Below are 18,955 nucleotides of genomic sequence, written 5' to 3'. Positions count from 1 at the left end.
GCTATAGTAATCAAAACGGTATGGTATTTGCACAAAATACACATTGATCATTGGAACAGAATAGAAAGTCCAGAAATGAACCCATGGTTGTATGGTCACTCTTCGATAAAGAGGCAAGAATATGCAATGGGAAAAAGTCTCTTCAACAAATGGTGTTGGGAAAACTGGAGATGCAAAAGAATGAAACTGGACCAATACCTTACACCATACACAAAATAAACTCAAGATGGATTAAGGGCCTAAATGTGACACCTGAAACCACAAAAATCCTAGAAGAGAGTATAGACAGTAATTTCTCTGACATGGGCTGTAACAGCATTTTTCTAGATATGTCTCCTCAGCCAAGGAAAACAAAAGCAAAAATAAACTATCAGGACTATATCAAACTAAAAAGCTTCTGCACAGCAAAGGAAACTACCAACAAAGCTAAAAGACAATCTACTGAATAGAAGATGCAAATGATATCCAATAAAAGGTTAGTATCCAAAATATATAAACAACTTAACACCAAAAAACCCAAAGAATCCAATTTAAAATTGGGCAGAAGACATGAACAGACATTTCTCCAAAGAAGACATTCAGATGGCCAACAGATGTAGGAAAAGATGTTCAACATCACTCATCATCAGGGAAATGCAAATCAAAACAGTGAGGTATCACCTGACACCTGTCAGAATGGCTCAAATCAAAAACACAAGAAACAAGTGTTAGCAAGGATGTGAAGAAGAAAGGAACCCATAAGCACTGTTGGTGGGACTGCAAACTGGTGCAAATACTGTGGAAGACAGTTATGGTTTTTCAAAAAATTAGAAATAGAAGTACCCGGTCTATGGCCATACCACCCTGAACATGCCCAATTTCGTCTGATCTCAGAAGGTAAGCAGGGTTGGGCCTGGTTAGTACTTGGATAGGAGAAATAGAACTACCCTACAATTCAGTAATCACACTACTACCCCTAAAATACAAAAACACTATTCAAAAGGATGTATACACCCTTATGTTTATCACATTACCAACAATAGCCAAATTATGGAAACAGCCCAAGTGTCCATCAACTGATGAATGGATAAAGAAATGGTGGGTATGTATATGTATGTATACACACACACACACACACAAAATGGAACATTAGCAATACAAAAGAATAAAATCTTGCCATTTGCAACAACACGGATGGATCCAGAGTATGCTAGGTGAAATAAGTCAATCAGAGAAAGACAAACACCCCATGATTTCACTTAAGTGTGAAATTTCATAAACAAAACAAATGATCAAAGCAGAAAAAAAGAAACCAAAAAACAGACTCTTAACTTTAGATCACAAACAGATGGTTACCAGAGGGGAGGGAGTGGGGGGATGAATGAAATAGGTGACAGGGATTAAGAGTACACTTATTGTGGGGTGCCTGGCTGGCTCAGTTGGAGGAGCATGTAACTCTTGATGTCGGGGTCCTGAGTTCGAGCCCCATGCTGGGTACGGAGATAACCTAAAAATAAAGAGTACACTTATTGTGGTGAGCACTGAGTAATAGGATTATTTTACACCTGAAACTAATATAAAGTTGTATGTTGACTATACTGAAATTAAAATTTTAAAACATTTTAAAAAATTATAAGTTTGATATGAAAGAGAGAAGGAATGGTAGCTTTTTAGGGAGGTCAGTGGGAATGTTTAGAGGGCTTGGGGGCCATGTTTCAAGATGACAGAAAAGAGTTGTGAAATTATGTTGTATCTATTATTAACTGTTATATTTGTTGAGGAGAAACTTTCCTGTACCCTGTTAGGTTCAGTTCTTGGGAGTGTGTGAATTAAATTGACAGAAGGCAGATTAACAGAAGAAAAGGCACAGTTTTTAAATAGATCACATCCACAGGAGTAGAAAATACTAAGGCTAAATCCTGGATCAGTACTTCAGAGTCAGTAGAAGATGAAAACAACCAGGGGAGACTAATGCCAGTTCTGCCAAAGAAAATCTGTAAGCAACATACTGAGGTAGGAAATGGGACAGTCATAGTGATAAGCTGTGGAGGAATCACATGATTAAACACTGGGGAAAAAAGGCCATTGGCAATTAGTAGTCAGTGTTGTCTTTAGAAATGTAGCTTCAAAAGAGGACACTTGAAGGCATGGGATTGAAGAATGTGCCTTAATTACTGCCTCTTCCATGCAAATTCACCCTTTTGCCTTCTGTGTAAAAATGCACCTGAAGCTTTGTCAGTACAGGGTGCAGGACACACAGTGCAAGAAAAAGGGGGAGTGCGTTCCCCTTGCAACACCTGCTGTTTCCCCAGTTTGCAGAGCCCAGGGCTTCTCCAGCTCCTCAGCTTCCCTGAGCACCTGCTCCCGCACCCAAATGACAAAAAGCAGCTTTAAGGGCACATGGGTGGCTCAGTCAGTTAAGCGTTGGACTCTTGATTTCGGCTCAGGTCATGATCTCATGATTGTGAGATTGAGCCCTGTCTCCGAGCTGGGCATGGAGCCTGCTTAAAATTCTCTCCCTCTCTACTGCTTGTGCTCTTTCGGGGGGGCGGGGAGGCAGCTTTACGGAGTGCCTTTGGTGTCTAATAGGACATGTTCCTATGAAGTTTTTCCCCAGCACCCTAAAGCAGGGGTTCAGCAAACTTTTTGTTAAGGGCCAGAATGAATATTTTAAGCTTTGCCAGCCAGTGGGTCCAACGCTACTCTTCTGCCGTAGTACAAAACAGCCACACACAATAAATGAACATAGCTGTGCTCCAATAGAACTTTATTTACAGACACTGACATTTTTACCATGTAACTTTCACATACTAGGAAATATTCAATCCTTCAAAAATGCAGAAGCCATTCTTATTTCCCAGGCTATATAAAAACAGGTGGTAGGCCAGGCTGCAGGCTGGTTTGAGGACTCCTGTCCTAGAGGGCATTATTTCCAGCAAGTTCCATGGGGCAGATTTTCAGTAAGTCCCTCCAGGGTAGCATCATAGCAACTTCCCTGCTCTTCAGTGAGCTGCACTGCCCTCTCCCACAGGGTCCAGATCTCAGCCCGGGGAGTGGGGCTTAGGCGAAGTAGAGATTCTCTTCTTTGGGTGCTCTGTCTCAGGCCTGGGGGTAATGGCTGCTCCCTATTATCTATTCCCTTCTTGCTACTCACTGTATCAATTTCTATTGCTGCATAATACATTACCACAAATTTAGCATTTTAAGACAATAAACACATTATCAGTTTCCACGGGTCAGGAGTTTAGGCATCACATAAGTGGGTCCTTTTCTCGGTCTCAAGACTGCGGTAATGTTGGCCAGAGCTGTGATCTCATCTGGAGCTGGGGTCCTCTTCCAAGCTCAGTGATTGTTGGCAGAATTCAGTTCTTGTGGTTGTGGGACTGAGGCCCTCCTCTCAGCCCGCTGTTTCCTGATAGGTGACCCTCTCCACCACATGGCAGTTTGCTTTAAGGCTAATGGGAGAGCTCATCTATAGTTTCTACTTCTTGTCTCCTACCTTCAGGCACTCTTTTGTAATCTCTCTTTCAATACAGTCAAGCTTTAGGGATCTCAATCACATCTACATCTAAAATCCCCTCACCTTTGCCATAAAATGTAACTTAATCTTGGGAGTGACTGCTCATCATATTCACAGGCCCCGCCCACACTCTAGAGGAGAGGATTATTTGGGCATGTACATCAGGGATAAGTAATCTTGGGGGCCATCCTAGAAGTCTGCCTACTACAGAAGGGATAAAAATCGTTGGTAAATGTTCAATCTAGCTTTTACATTTTCTTTAATGCTGTTCTCTTCATAGTGTTTTTAAAAATTTCCTATCAAAAGCAAAATTTCAGGATACTCTTAACTCACACAAAATGTGTCTTACTGTAATTATTTGTCACGTAAGATGTTGAATGTCTGGTGCTTTAACGCAACCAACCATAGCATTCATGGTTCACAACATTATCCACCAATTCTGCCCTAAGGTGTGTTTGTCAAAATGCCAATTTGTTTAAAACAGAAACTTAGATTCATTCAGAATAAAACTGATTTTTCTGTGTAGAAGTTACATAGAGATTATACACTTTATACTGAATACACATAATTATAAATACTCCTATAAAACTCCAATTTGCAGTTAGCATTCTGAACATTTCTTAACCTGTTATCTTATTTGTATACTATGAAATTTGATTCTGTATGATTCAAACAAAGTTAGGAAATTTAGTTTTAAAATGTTTTATTTCAGTTTGTAAAAAAAAAAAATTTGTATGTACAAGACTCAAAGTAAACAGAAAGGCAGCGTTCAATCACAAATGGATGAGACACTAGTCATTAAATCTCTACTGTGGAAGCATATTTAAGGTACACACTTCAATGTTAGGCAGAAACAATTTTAACTCTGCAGTCCAAGTTCTGAGTTTTGTATCAGATCTGCATAAATAAGACACTTGTGGTCAAATTTTAAGATTGGTAAAGTCAATTTGAAGCTGCTTATATATTGAGTACAGGTTTCACTATTACAAACAGATGTTAACTAACAAAACAATAGTCCTCAAAGATCTCTTTGTCCCATGTCTGTACATTTGTAATGTTTGCTAACTTCCCTTCTTGTAGTTACTCTTCAAATTATAGTCATTATGCATTGAGTTCCCTATGCATCTCACCCATCTCCTTTATCTGAAATAGAGGAAAAAAAGAGAAAACAAATTTAAATAATTTTCCAGTCTTTTGTTCATCCTTAAAATAGTTACAAAAAAAAAAAAAAAAAAAAGAGGAAAGCAAGATGATTCTCTCCACGTTTATGAGCTCCATTTGGAAAAAGAAAAAATGTACTACAAAGAAGCATGCACTGAATGCACGACCCAAACTACTATTTGGAGGTAAGACGGCCAAAGTGATGGGGAAGTAGCAGGTGAGTTAGATCTTTAAGAACGGATAAGGTCTTTATTAAATGGATGCCATTTTTACATCCAGTAAGAAACAATATATTTTCTTTTTACAGACGAGGACATTGAAGCTCAGAATTGACTTGTCACAGATCACACAATTAGTTACAAGCAGAACTGAGACAAGATGAATGGAAACTACGACCACTGGCAAACATTCTGCTGTGTGCCAAGCAGTGGACCAACACTGTATACAGACTACTGTGTTTAATCCTATAATGGGTCTGTACATATATCCTCATTTTACAGATAAGGAAACATGGAGGCTTAAAGAAGTTAAATAACTTGCCCAGCTAACAAGTAATCAAACCCACATCTATATTGCTCTTGACCACAACACTACATTGTCATTCCAACTTTGTTATGCTTCAGTTCAGGGAGAGTCTGTCCCCCAGACCTGTGGTCACCAAACCAGGTAAGCCAGATGGTCAACTATGGTTTAGGAAAAAAAAAAAGCTGCAACTTTCTAGTTCTATTCAATTTTTTTTTCAATACTCTTTTACATTTCTGTGTTTCTTGGTAGAAGATTAGTAAAATGCACATACACAATTACAAATAAATGCATAAATATATAAAAATCAGTGGGTATACTGAAAATGTTATTGACAGAGTTCAGGAACAAGTGTGGTTCACATCCAACTCCAAGCAACTGACACGCTAACAATCTCACACTTTGTCTTCACACTAATGTAGGTGACTAGTTAGCATGGAAGAGACTCATTAGGACATGTATTAAGCTCTTTTTTAATAATTATTTCACTGGAATAAAAACAATAACTCAGGTCATCAGCCACATTAAGTTTCTGTAATGTGAATCCACAGAGTACGCCTCTGAAAGATTCCATTAAAAGTTGACACTTTGTCAAACAAAAATTGCAGGTTTCCTATCCCACTATGCATTGAGGCAGAATTCAATATTAGCTGGTCTGCCATGGAACTCATGAAGGAGAATTTAAGGAAACATTGAAAGACTGTCCCTAAGACCTTAAGGACTATACTATGAAGGGGCTCCAGTATAATGGAGTCCTATCAGTGTCTAGGTAGGTATAGTGATTATCAGGAGTAAGAGATTTAAAAAGGGGCCTTTTTATTAAGTAATCCGTTTACCTCAGCCTTCTCATACTTTGCCATTCTGTTCTTTCTGGAGATAACCTGAATGGAAGAAAAATTGACATATAAAATGTTTTTAATGAACATTATTCCTATCTGAACAAATTTAATTTTAAAATCTACAGATATTATTTCTTAAATTAAAATTTCCCTACTAAACTAAAAAAAAACAAAAGCCTATACTTACCATGACGAGACCTAAGTAATATACAGAATTAAAGAGGTTTTTAAAAAATGTTTATTTATTTTTGAGAGAAGGATAGTATACTATGTGCGCACGAGCAGAGAAGGGGCAAAGAGAAAGAGGGAGACAGAGAATCCCAAGTAGGCTCTATGCTGTCAGTGCAGAGCCCTATGCATGGCTTGAACTCACAAACTGTGAGATCATGATCCAAGCCGAAGTCAGACACTTAACTGACTGAGCCACTCAGGTGCCCCTAATATACAGAATTGTTGCATCATTATTTTACATACCAGAAACTAATATAACACTGTTTATTATACTTCAATTAAAAAAAAAAAAAAACTTTGAGCCCAGCCCCCACCAAAATCTTCTGGAACAGTAACAACAAAAAGCCTACAACAACCAGTTAAACAAACCAAAAAATAAACAAACAAACAAACAAACAAAAAAAAAAATGCATTGAGAAAACAACAATCTTTAATAATAAAATCTAACGGCCTGTTATGCATTCTTCCACATTTTGCTCCATCCTACTACAAACATACACAAAACCATACATGAGTTTTGGGAAAGGGGGCAGTCTAAAAAAATGGGATCATACAGTATCATTTCCCTCTTTGCACAGCCTATATCAACATCATAGGAACCTTGTGATGAGCAAAAGCTATAAATTGCACTCATTCTTTTTAACAGCTTTATTCCATAACATAGATATTCCACAATCTCCTCATCCATTTTCCTACAGGGGTGCACTCAAATTGTTTCCAGATTCACCCTTACAAGCAACAGTGCAATACATAACCTATACTGTCCTTCCTATGTACCTGTGCTTTCATTTCTATAGGACAATTTGATTTCTAGGATTCTCTCGTGTTTATTTCCCATCTGGATTTCTTCTGTGAATCATCTATCTGTGCCGTTTGCTATTCTTGATTTAATTTTCTCCTCTAAGAATTCATATATTATGCATAACTATCTTCTTTGTTTTATGCATCATAGATATTTCCCCCCAGCATATCATGGCTATTTTTCACTTTATAATATCTTTGCCATAAAAAATTTTTAATTTCAACTTAGTCAAATATGTAACTTTTCATTCATGGACTCTAGATTTCTTGCCTTGCTTGGTTTCCTTTACCACAAGGTTGTACAAACATTTCCTAAATTAATTTTGAGGCTTGTTCTATTTTTCAACATTTGTTACTATAATCCATCGGGAATTTGTTTGAACATGGGCACCCTGCTCCATAATGTACCATTCCCAGAGTTGGGCAATATGGCCTGCCCTGGGAGGGTGAAATAGAAATTCAACTTTTGTTTTTGTCCAGATGGATAGCCAAGTATGATGATTCCACTGAACTGAAAATTTAAGTTTTCACATACCCTCAAATCTATTTCTGAATTATGCTATGTTGTTAAGATTTCTTAATGCTGAGCATCCTTGTATTTCTAGAATAAATCCTGTCCAGGTGGTACCTTCTTCTGCTGAGGCACTGCTAAATTAAATTTGCTAATCTTTTGTTTAGAATCGTTCCTCATATTTACCACTTTTAACCCTTTCCATGTAATAATTGGTGTTCTGTTGTTTCATTTCATCGAACGGTTTGGGAGTTCAGGTATTTTGCACTGATGCTGGCAGGGCTGTTGGACTGTTTGCAGCAAGAGAACTAAAGGACATTTGCTGCTTGATGGCAACGTAACTGACCCGTGCAGTGCTCAGCTATGAGCTTTTCTCAGATTAGTATCCTTTCTTACTTCATAAAGTGACCGTTTTACAAAAAAGGGCCAGATGCAAGAGATTCATTCACTATAGAGCATTATAAAAACTGAAGATTTTGCTTCATTAATATGTTCTAAAATATGGAGATAGTTCTCTCACGTTGTCACCTTTTCTTGAAAAAATATGCCTTCAAATGGCTGGGTGGCTCAGTTGGTTGAGCCTCTGACTCTTGATTTTGGCTCAGGTCATCATCCAGGGTCATGGGATCAAGGCCTGCACTGGGCTCTTCACTGACAGTGCAAAGCCTGCTCAGGATTCTCTCTTTCTGCCCCCCTCTCTCTCTTCCCCACTCCTGCACACACACTCTCTCTCTAAAATAAAATAAAATAAAGAAAAAAAGAAAAAAAGAAAGTGGACTTGTTCTACACTCACCAGCACAACGATTCCAGCAATAATTGCAAGTGTCACAACTACAATGACAGCAATAATACCAGCTTGCAGACCCTGCATTGAAAATTCAGGTGGTTTTTCATCAACATAGTAAATTGCAGTTCGCCCGGGATCCAGATCCAATTGCTCCCCGTTTACTCTCAGATCCATTTTATTGGAATGGAACAAGGATTCGTCTTTAACCTATATTTAGAAGGAGAAAAGCAATTTAAAATATTTAAGAAAACCTACCATGGCCACATAGAATTAGATGCCAATTATACATGGAAAGAACTGCTGTCAAGGGTCTTTTTGGTTTCAGCAGTAACAATCGTGTACGCTGAAACTTCAAAAAAACTTTTTATTGTGGCAAATTTTCAAACACACATGAAAGTAGAAAGAACAACATAACGAAATCCCATGTACCTATCACCTGGAGTCAACAATATAAACAAATGGCCAACCTTACTTAATCCATTCTTCCTTCTCTTTTTCCTCCCTCCCCCCTCCCCCTGGGCCAGATTACTTTGAAGCAAATCCCAGGTTTCATCAGAAAATGGCTCAGTGTAGGGGTGCCTGGGTGGCTCAGTAGGTTAAGCGTCTGTCTTCGGCTCAGGTCATGGTCTCACAGTTTGTGAGTTCGAGCCCCTAGTCAGACTCTGTGCTGAGAGCTCAGAGTCTGGAGCCTGCTTCGGATTCTGTGTCTCCCTCTCGCTCTGCTCCTCCCATGCTCACGCTCTGTCTCTCTCTCAAAAATAAATAAACATTAAAAAATATTTTTTAATAAAAAAACATAGCTCACTATGTTAATTTATTTTTTTGATAACACATTAAAGTCGAAAGAAACTATTTTAATCACACTAGTTACATAGCACTTCTTATATCACCTCTTGTTCATGGACATTATAATGGAGAAGAGGCTATCCACATAAACTAAGTAACTACCAAGGATACAACAGGTAAGAATGATGAGAGAAGATATTCTCTCATACACAACAAACAGGTCAGAAAGGTGTTTGCAGAAGGTGCAAGGCAGAGATGAGGATGTTATTAATTGCAGCACAAGAATCACGTGGAGAACAGAGGTGTGGTTGATATGTAAGTGAAGAAAAAGATAACAAAAGAAGGGGCGCCTGGGTGGGTGGCTCAGTCAGTTAAGTGTCTGACTTAATTTTAACTCAGGCCATGAGCTCCAGTTTGTAAGATTGAGCCCTGTGTCAGTCTCTGTGCTGAGAGTGGAGCCTGCTTTAAGATTCTCTCTCGGGGCGCCTGGGTGGCTCAGTCGGTTGAGCGTCCGACTTCAGCTCAGGTCACGATCTCACAGTCCGTGAGTTTGAGCCCCACGTCGGGCTCTGGGCTGATGGCCCAGAGCCTGGAGCATGCTTCCGATTCTGTGTCTCCCTCTCTCTCTGCTCCTCCCCTGTTCATGCTCTGTCTCTCTCTGTCTCAAAAATAAATAAATGTTAAAAAATAAATAAATAAAAAAAAAAAAGATTCTCTCTCTCCCCCTCTCCCTCTGCCCCTCCCCAGCTTGCATGCTCTCCAAAATAAATAAATAAACTTAAAAAAGAAAAAAAGATGATGAAAGATCCTGAATCCATTGAAGCATGGCATACAACATTGCATTTATAAAGCAGTTTTTTAAATTTTTTTTCTTTATTTATTCTTGACAGAGAGACAGGGTGTGAGCAGGGGAGGAACATAGAGAGAGGGAGACACAGAATCTGAAGCAGGCTCCAGGCTCTGAGTCAGCACAGTGCCTGATGTGGGGCTCGAACTCGCAAACTGCGAGATCATGACCTGAGCCAAAGTCGGATGCTCAGCCAACTAAGCCACCCAGGCGCCCCTAGCATTGCATTTCTAAACACAGGAATTAAATGAGGAAGATTATACTCACATCTTTTTCAAAATAATAAGCCACATCAGCTATGTCCACATCATTCTGAGTTTTCTGAGATGAATTTTGCACCAGATCAATAGTGATAAGATCATTCTCATACTGGGGGAAAATATGAAAAATACAAATTAATACCAACACAACCAAAATCATGTAAAAATATTACTGTCAATAATCAGAATATTTAGTTTTTTATTTTCTATAATCTAAATGTGTCAGTGTTCCTTTCCATTAGCGGGTAACTGAATTTATAACTAATAATGTAAAACTCTTTGGAAGTTTTAAAATCTATCCAAGGGAAGTAAGACAGCTACACAACTAAAAATAACTATGATGCATATTTTCTTTCTAAAAGAGAATTTTCTTCTGCCCAAAAGATTTCAAACAAGATCTTAAAGTATCTTAGTTGGGTGGCACCTGGCTGGCTCAGTCAATAGAGCATGTGACTCTTGATCTTAGGGTCATGAGTTCAAGCCTCACATTGGGCACAGAGCTTACTTTAAAAAAAGAAGCAAAGGGGCACCCGGATGGCTCAGTCAGTTAAGTTTCTGACTCTTGGGGGGTGCCTGGGTGGCTCAGTCGGTTGAGCATCCGACTTCAGCTCAGGTCATGATCTCACAGCTCGTGAGTTCGTGCCCCGTGTCGGGCTCTGGTGCTGACAGTGCAGAGCCTGAAGCCTGCTTCGGATTCTGTGTCTCCCTCTCTCTCTGCCCCAACCCACTTGCATTCTGTCTCATGTCTCTCAAAAATAAACATTAAAAAAAAAAAATTAAAAAAAAAAAAAAGATTTCAGACTCTTGATTTCCACTCAGTCATGGTCTCACAGGTTATGGGTTCAAGCCCTGCACTGGGCTCTGTGCCGACAGTATGGAGCCTGCTTGGGATTCTCTGCCTCTCCCTCTCTCTCTGTCCTTCCACTACTTGACCTCTCTCTCTCTCCCCCAGGATAAATAAGTAAACTTTAAATAAAAACAAAATAAAAAAATAAAACACCTTATTTGGTTAGAACTACTTTTAAAATAAAATACTAAAGAAATACAATCCAAAATGCAGTATGCATTTACCACATTCTGCTTTTAAGGAGCAAAAAAGTATATTCCTTCCTGTCCTTAAAAATGACATCACTTTTCTGCCTTGAAAAAGTTCCATTACACTATTCAAGTATTTTTCAACCAGAGTTCAAAGAGTCAAGGAAGGGGTAACCTGGTTAAGAATTAGCTCCTTAAACCAAAGAAGATGGGAGCTAGGTGGCATCCTAAAGAAATGTACCAAAAGCAATCATTGAGAGAGGTTTCCCAGGCTAAAATGACTGGCATGCATGACGGAAATTAGAGATACTACATTTTCCTTAAGGGTAAACTTGAGGTTTTCAAAGGCTATGGAAGGAAAAGAACAGGAAATTTGAATTAAGCGTCCAGGGTTTAAACTGGTATTCAAGTGCAGTTTAACCACTATCAAAATTCATACCCAAACCATACTATCCCACCAACTTTCTGCAAAAGCTCATTTAAATAAAAACAAAAATCTTACCAGAATGTTTGTGATATATTTTGGATCTAGTTGATAACGAGTTGTGATTACCTCCTTAAGTGCACTGTAAATAATTAAAAACCTGTGTTTTAAAAAAAGTGTACTACACAACATTAAGAAGCATTACTTTTTAACTAAGCAGGTAGCTCAAGCTCTAGAACTGTCATTAACCAAACTTGTTTTAAAAATTTTATGCCATTTTGCAACTACTAATAATTGATTCAGGCTAGAATCATCCATTGATGCTAAAATAATTGAGTTCTAGTTTGATTAGAAATGGGATATTTACACAGTACCCAAGTATCTGCCCATATATTTATTAATTACAAAATAAGTAAACAGTAACTCTACCTTACAAACCTAATATATATATATCCCCGTAACTACAGTCAACATTGCTAATAAAGGGACAAGACATCAGGTGCTTCCTAAAGTGAAGTACTGAAAAGGACATAAGATCACTTATGCAGTTTTTCTGTCAAAAATGTTTAGCTTGCACAGATAAATCCTAATCTGAGGGACATTCTATGAACTAATTTGCCTATACTCTTCACAAATATCAATGTAATAAAGGACCAACGAAGGCCAAGACAGTGTTCCATATCAAAAAGGACTGAAGAATCATAACTAAATGCAATGCATGATCTCAGATTGCATTCTGGGTCAAAGGGGGAAACAACTGCCATAAAGATCAACACTGGGAAAAGTGGCACAATTTGGTGTAACATTAAATTTCCTGAATTTGGTAACTGTAGAGTGTTTATAGAAAAAAGTGCCTTTCGGGGCGCCTGGCTGGCTCAGTCAGTAGAGCATGCGACTCTCCTCTTGAGGTTGTGAGCTTGATTCCCTCATTGCACGTAGAGATTACAAGAAAGAGAAAGAAACTAAAAGAGTGCCTTTTGTTCCTAGGAAAAGATACATTAAAGTATTTAGGGGTAAAAGGGCATGATATCTACAACTTGCTCTCAAATGGTTCCAGAAAAAAAACATCTATACATGTTTAGATAGATATAAAAAGCACACACACACATACACATTGAAAAAGAAAGTGGGGCAAAATGTTCATTGGTGACTGGTGAATCTGAGCGAAGACTCCTATAGGAATCTGTATTATTCTTGCAACTCTATTTCCAAAATAAGGTTAAAATATTACTTATATTATCTTATTTTTCATAAATATGAAAAAGCATTAAGACTTGTTTTCCTTTTTCTAATGGTGTAGAACGAAGATCTGAGTATTAACTGTGCAAATAGAATGCACTTAATAGTACGTACGTCTGTAAACTTTTAATATCATAAGGTGTTTCTCTTGTTTTGTGTTTTAGTTCAATGATGATCCAGCTGTAAAGTAAAAAGACAGTATTTATTGATTGACTAATAGGAAAATTCCCAAGTGAAATTACAGTATAATTAACAGAAAAGGGTTTATGCAATAGGTATGCCCTTAATTTCTTCCTTGGCCTTCACACGTTGCTCATAAAGCACTCATCCAGGAGAGAACACCCTTCCAACAGGTCAACCTCTGGCGCTGGGCCACTATACTCAAGGTCACGTAAAGCCAAGGCTTAGCTGCTCACACTGGGTCACGTTCAAGGGAACAGACAAAAAGGCACCGAGTGAAACAGAGAAAAGTGACCATGAGGCTTCGGAACACCAAAGGAGAGAGTGCCTGCCTTGGTCTTGATAACTTTCCAGCTCTAGTCACTTTTTAAATAAAAATGTTTTTCCTTAAGCTAGCTTGAGTATGCTTCCACTCCTTTTTATTGCATGAGCCCGAGACAACCACACCTCATTTTAAAACGCAATAAATAGGCAAATACATAAACAGCTTAAATTTTTCATATACATTTAACACTAATCCAACTTTAAAATCTGAACAGTGTTAAGTAAAAATGTAAGAGGAAAATCCTTGTTTAGTAGGCTACTATAAGAAACAATTCTTAAAATAACAAAAATATATTGCTAGTGAATTCATAAAAGTTTATCTCTGGAAAGTTATATAATAAGCTGGTGACATCGGTTCTGTGGAAGTAAACTGGGTAGCTGCAGGGGGCGGGTGGTTTGAGAAAAAAAAAAAATGGAAGCTTTTCACTGTATACCCTTTTCTACCTTTTGAATTCTAAACCACCAAATCACATTACATACTCAAAGATAAATGTCATTAAACGAATCTGAAAAGCATGAAAACAAGGAACATTTGACAGCTCAACTCACTAGGTCCTCACGCGTTCGGAGCAGGATATTTCCGTGTCCTTATCAGTTCTTCTGACCCCAGCAGTGTTTACACACCAGCATGTGGTGGTGCCATTGCACTGCTTGGCTTTAAAGAGCCCCTTCTCATCACAGTCGGGATCATAGAGCCCATCATTATTTTGGAAAGCCCCCTCAGGTCTCGCTCTTCTCCCAGACTTTGTGCCAGTCATTTCTGCTTTCATCACCAGACATTTGGTTGCCACTGAAAAGAAAGCTTCATGTCATACTGAAAAGTAACTGCAGTTTTATGCATAAGGAAAAACATTTTAATTTAACTCCAAACTCCCAGAGCCAAAGATTATTGCAGACTTACATGGTTCCATATTCACTTTCTAAGTTTTCAGATGGTTCAGCTACAGGAGATAATTTTGACAAAATAACATGATTCAAATTTGAACCAAAAAAAAAAAAAAAAAACCCAAAAAAACAAACACAACACACTTCCCAACTCAAGACACATCAATTAAGGAAGGCTAAACCAAAATACAGTTTAAAGGCAATGAGGATATTCTACTCACGTTTTGAGCAAATGACAGAATTTTGTGCACCAATTGAAGTACACTCGCACTGACCATGTGTGTTCAAAGAGCAGTTTGTGGTCAGTTTGTAGTTTTCACAGACACATCCTAGATAAATTAAAAAACAAAATCCCACTTTAAAATGTGGATCCAACTACGAACTCTAGTGTCCCAGCTAAATTATGTTCTAATAATAATGCTTAAGTTATAGGGCCACAAAGCCTTAAAAAATGGTCCTGAAATGTTTTATTTTTCAGCTGTAATTTGAGTGGCTGATATCATGGTGAATAGTTTGTATATATTATACAGACACATAGTCTAATTTGCATGCATTCCCATTTTGATCTTTTTAAACCAAGAATACAGCCCTCCAAACATCATATTCAGCCTTATCTCCATGATGATACTCTCAGTCTCAGATCCTTCCCTCCTCCTGTTCTGTTAGATAAACCCTTGCTTGTCAGCTACTGACTCATTTCCCGAAAAGTAACAATTGCAATTCTAAGATCTGTAAGTAACTCACATTTCCTCCCTCCTCCCAGCCCATTTTCTTAAAATCTGAACTTTAAAGATTTAAGCTTAGTGGGAATATATTCAGCCCTTGGACAACTTTATATCTTAGAAAAATTATACTTTCGGTGAATTTAGGGGTCACTTTTGTTTGTGGGCTTCCTAACTAAACTGAATTCTAAGTTCCCAATTTTGAAGGTGATATTAAGCAGCTTATCCTGGGTATTAGTGCCAGTTTAATAGTCATTATCTTTCACTATCTCAAAACCTCATTTTATAATTTCAAATTGGCAAGCCCCTCTAATTCCGTTTATTTGTCTAGCTAAGAGAATACAATCATTAACAAAAATTACTGTGACAAACCAAAGAATTTTTATATTGATCCTTCATCTCAAGTTGGCTTTAATTATTCCCTGTTTAAATTATAATTGATATGAACCACCTATATAATCGGTCCAGCACTAAACTCCGTATTGGGATCACAAAAGGAGATAGTGGCTGTCCTCCAGGAGTTAAAGTCTTATGCAGCACTCTACTATACCTGCTCCAAAGCCCATTTTCATGCCCAAGGGATGTGGAAGTTTAGAACAGACCAATCATGTACGGGCTTTCTGAACATACTCTATAGCAACTATCATCACTTTAAAACAATTTAAGATTAAGTACTTAGCCTTAGACTGGAGCTAGAAAAACATGGGTTAATTAAACTGCATAGTTTGAAAGTGTAATGAATTAAGCCCAGGCCCTGTTGGTGAAGGTCTAAAGACCTTTCCAGAAAGCTTCCGCCAACTGCCACTTTACTTCTGGCCACCATCTTACCATCAAGAGATGGCAGCCAAGATGTTTATAACAAACTAAGAAAAATGTAATCAAACCATATGTCCAATGTTCGGATAATGGCGTGACCTTCCACACCAGAGACTGTTCCTTCACCACTTAAATTGTGGTTTCCAAGATTAAAAGAAAAGGAAAATCTGGATGTTATGTGGGAGTAAACACACACATACACACACACCAAGATATAAAACTGTGTTTCGGTTTACAGCAACGTTTAAAGCAATGTCTAAAAAGTATAGTCAGTTATTAGGAGATTCTCTTGAAGCGGTCAGATTGTGAGTTTTTCTTTTTACTCTTTACAATTACCGATATTTCTGGGTTCCTACAATAAACTTGGCATTACCTACACGATCCTTAAAGAAGTGGAAACACCCACTCTCACACCCCAGGTAGTCGAGGCGCAGGACGACTTGCTACCCGCGCAGATGCGCAGCGGGCCCCACGGCCTCCCCGCAGCCACCTGCCCCCGCCCGAGACCCACATCCGGGGCCAGCCTCAGGTGCCCGGGGGAGGAGGGGCCGGGCCATCTTCGCCACCGACTCCCCTCCCGGCCGCGGCTGGTTCCGCCACACTAGGACCCCAAGCGCGCGCCTCGGCGGGAGTAGGTGGGCGCGCCCAGACGTGGCGCGGCCGCCGCGCCTCCCCAAGCCCTCCTGGCCCACTCCGAAGCCAAGGAGTTACCGAACGAGGCCACTTCGTTCACTGACTCCCCGCCCCTGCTCCGGGCCATTTCCCTAGAGAGCGGTGCAAAGCAGCATAGTGAGGAGGTTTCCTCCTCGCCGTGCGAGCGGGAGCCTTCCCACCGCCTGCAGAGCGCAGAGGGCCTGGGTTGCTGCAGCCCCGCGCCATCCGCTCCAGACGGGAAAGCGCGGCCGGCCGCCCCTTCCCCACCATCTCCGTCTCGGATGTCGTGGGACGTCCCCACCCGGCCGCAGCCCACAACTCTGCTCCTTACCTTTCTGAGCCGCGGCCACCGCCGCGGTAGCCGCCGCGAGCAGGAGCCCGAACGCGAGAACCTGGGGGAGCGCCATACTGTGCGACAGAGGCGCGAGGCGGGCTGGGGTCTCGCGGGAGGGCGTGCGGAGGAAGCGGGGCGCTGGGAGCCGGCGGACGGACGTGGGTTGCGCGGGTCAGCGTCGGGAGGACGGCGGAGAGCTATACCCGCACCGCACCGACGGTGCGAGCTCCCCGAGGAACTGCTCACTCTGAGCGCGCGGCGGGGCGGAGCAGACCTGCGGGACCTGGCGGCCCCGCCTCCCGGGCCCTGCCGCGGGCTGCACACCTCAGCCGCAGGTCTCCGGCGATGAGTCACCGCCTGGGGGCGGGGGAGAGAGAAAGAGTAAGCTCCCCTCCCCCACACCTGGCGAGGCCGTCGGGGGTGGGGGTGGGGGGGCGCCACCCCGTCCCCAGGTGTACGTGGGCGGCGCCCCGCCCCACGCCGCCAGCAGGTGCTTCCTGCAGTGGCTGCTGGTGGGGCTGGAGGGGCCGTGGGCTATGACCTTGACAGCCGGCAGGGAGCCTTGGTAGCTAACGGAGAAAATTTGAAAAAACTGAGGCTTCCTTTTACCAGAAGGAGCACGACTCTGAAACCTTGAAGAAATGAGGTCTGAAGGAAAGAGTGAGGGGTCTGGGAAGGCGGAAGCTAAAATGGAATGTAAAGGGAAACTGGAGAACCGTCGGAACAACAATAAAAAAGTCGACCTTTGAACTTTACCTGGCCGTTTACTCTTTTAAGCTAGAAAAGAAAACTCTCCCTGGCTGTCAGGAGATGACAAATCCGTGTGTTCTTTATAATTATTCTCATTCTTTCCCCATTTTTATAAGCATTTTTAGCACCTGAAGATGTAAGAAAATATGTTCCCAAAGAGCCAAATGCTGAGAACTGAGATGATTCCAGCTTTGATTAATATTGGAGAACAATGTCGATAGTCCTTTCAAAATACAGAGAAAGAGAAACGAAGGACAATAATTTCATTGCAAATGAATTCAAATTACAACACGCTATTATTACAGTCTTAAAATAATTGTAATGACTCGAGTGTTTTTAATGTTATCTGGACTAGCTGTAATATGACAGCCTGTTTTTAAAAGGCTTTTTTTTGGCGGGGGGGAGGCTTTTTTTTTCTGGCTTTTTTTTTTTTTTTTCTGTTTTAGATATCATCAGAGTAAGTGCAAAAGAGGAAAGGTGAAAAAGCAATTTTAAGATTCAACTAAATTTGATTTTTCGAGTATATATCAAGTAAAAATTTATGCTTTTATTGAGCAATAATTTAAGTTGTACCTTCCTATTATTGTCAGTTGATTAATGTAAATAGTCACTGTGTTACAATGGCTACCTGTATAATTTGAATTTTACTAGGACATTAAAAAAACTATTTGATTATTGACTTCATAAGGAAATCTTATCAGTCTTTTAAACCTGTAAATCTGAGTTGCTAGACCTGGTTTTGGAACTTTATGATCTGTTCAGCAATTTAAGTGAAATGAATAGTATCAAATCAAGAACAATTTATCAACCTGATTTTTGTTGCTTTTGCATTTTGGGTATTTTCGGGAAGTTGCACACTGCCAACCCCCAAACTATACATACTATTCCCAAGAATAATCTCACTAATTTTTGTGGCTTTATTTGCAAAATGTTTCATTGCCAGATCTAACTCTGTTACCTCATCTTCTTATAACTTGAAGGCTGTTTATTAAATTGTTCATCAAAATTAAGAGAATTAAGTAAATGATTATTAATTGACAAAATACCACATTAATCTCTAACTCACTGTATCTAAATACACATCCAAGATATTATTTACTTTTTATTTAAACATTAAAAAAATTTTTTTATGTTATTTACTCTTGAAGGAGAGAGAGAGAGAGAGAGAGAGAGAACATGAGTGGGGGGAGGGGCAGAGAGAGAGAGAGGGAGACACAGAATGTGAAGCAGGCTCCAGGCTCTGAGCTGTCAGCACAGAGCCCGACACGGGGCTCGAACCCACGATCTGTGAGATCATGACCTGAGTGAAGTTGGTTGCCCAACTGACTGGGCCACCCAGGTGCCCCTG

General features: G+C 40.0%; 1 protein-coding gene across 1 annotated transcript; it reads right to left on the bottom strand.

Annotated features, from left to right (window-relative positions):
- Positions 1–2,729: 2,729 nt before the first annotated feature.
- Positions 2,730–17,164, bottom strand: EPCAM (epithelial cell adhesion molecule). The gene is made up of 9 exons (XM_019827150.3): positions 16,855–17,164; positions 14,553–14,660; positions 13,996–14,236; positions 13,057–13,122; positions 11,782–11,845; positions 10,252–10,353; positions 8,358–8,558; positions 6,019–6,063; positions 2,730–4,642 (listed from the first exon to the last, which is right to left on the bottom strand). The coding sequence occupies exons 1-9, from the start codon at positions 16,928–16,930 to the stop codon at positions 4,601–4,603; spliced, it is 945 nt and encodes a 314-aa protein (XP_019682709.1). The 5' UTR covers positions 16,931–17,164; the 3' UTR covers positions 2,730–4,600.
- Positions 17,165–18,955: the final 1,791 nt, after the last annotated feature.

The sequence above is a fragment of the Felis catus genome, chromosome A3 (genome assembly GCF_018350175.1).
Source record: "Felis catus isolate Fca126 chromosome A3, F.catus_Fca126_mat1.0, whole genome shotgun sequence".
Lineage (NCBI taxonomy): Eukaryota > Metazoa > Chordata > Mammalia > Carnivora > Felidae > Felis > Felis catus.
The sequence above is the reverse complement of the archived record's forward strand: the minus strand, read 5'-3'. Positions and strand labels throughout refer to the sequence as shown.

Excerpts from the sequence above, each read along its gene's own strand:
- EPCAM (XM_019827150.3), bottom strand. The coding sequence starts at position 16,930 with ATGGCGCTCCCCCAGGTTCTCGCGTTCGGGCTCCTGCTCGCGGCGGCT. Across the intron at positions 8,559-10,251 it reads CTTATTATTTTGAAAAAGAT|GTTAAAGACGAATCCTTGTT; the intron begins GTGAGTATAATC and ends TTCTAAATATAG. Across the intron at positions 6,064-8,357 it reads TTGCTGGAATCGTTGTGCTG|GTTATCTCCAGAAAGAACAG; the intron begins GTGAGTGTAGAA and ends TCTTCCATTCAG.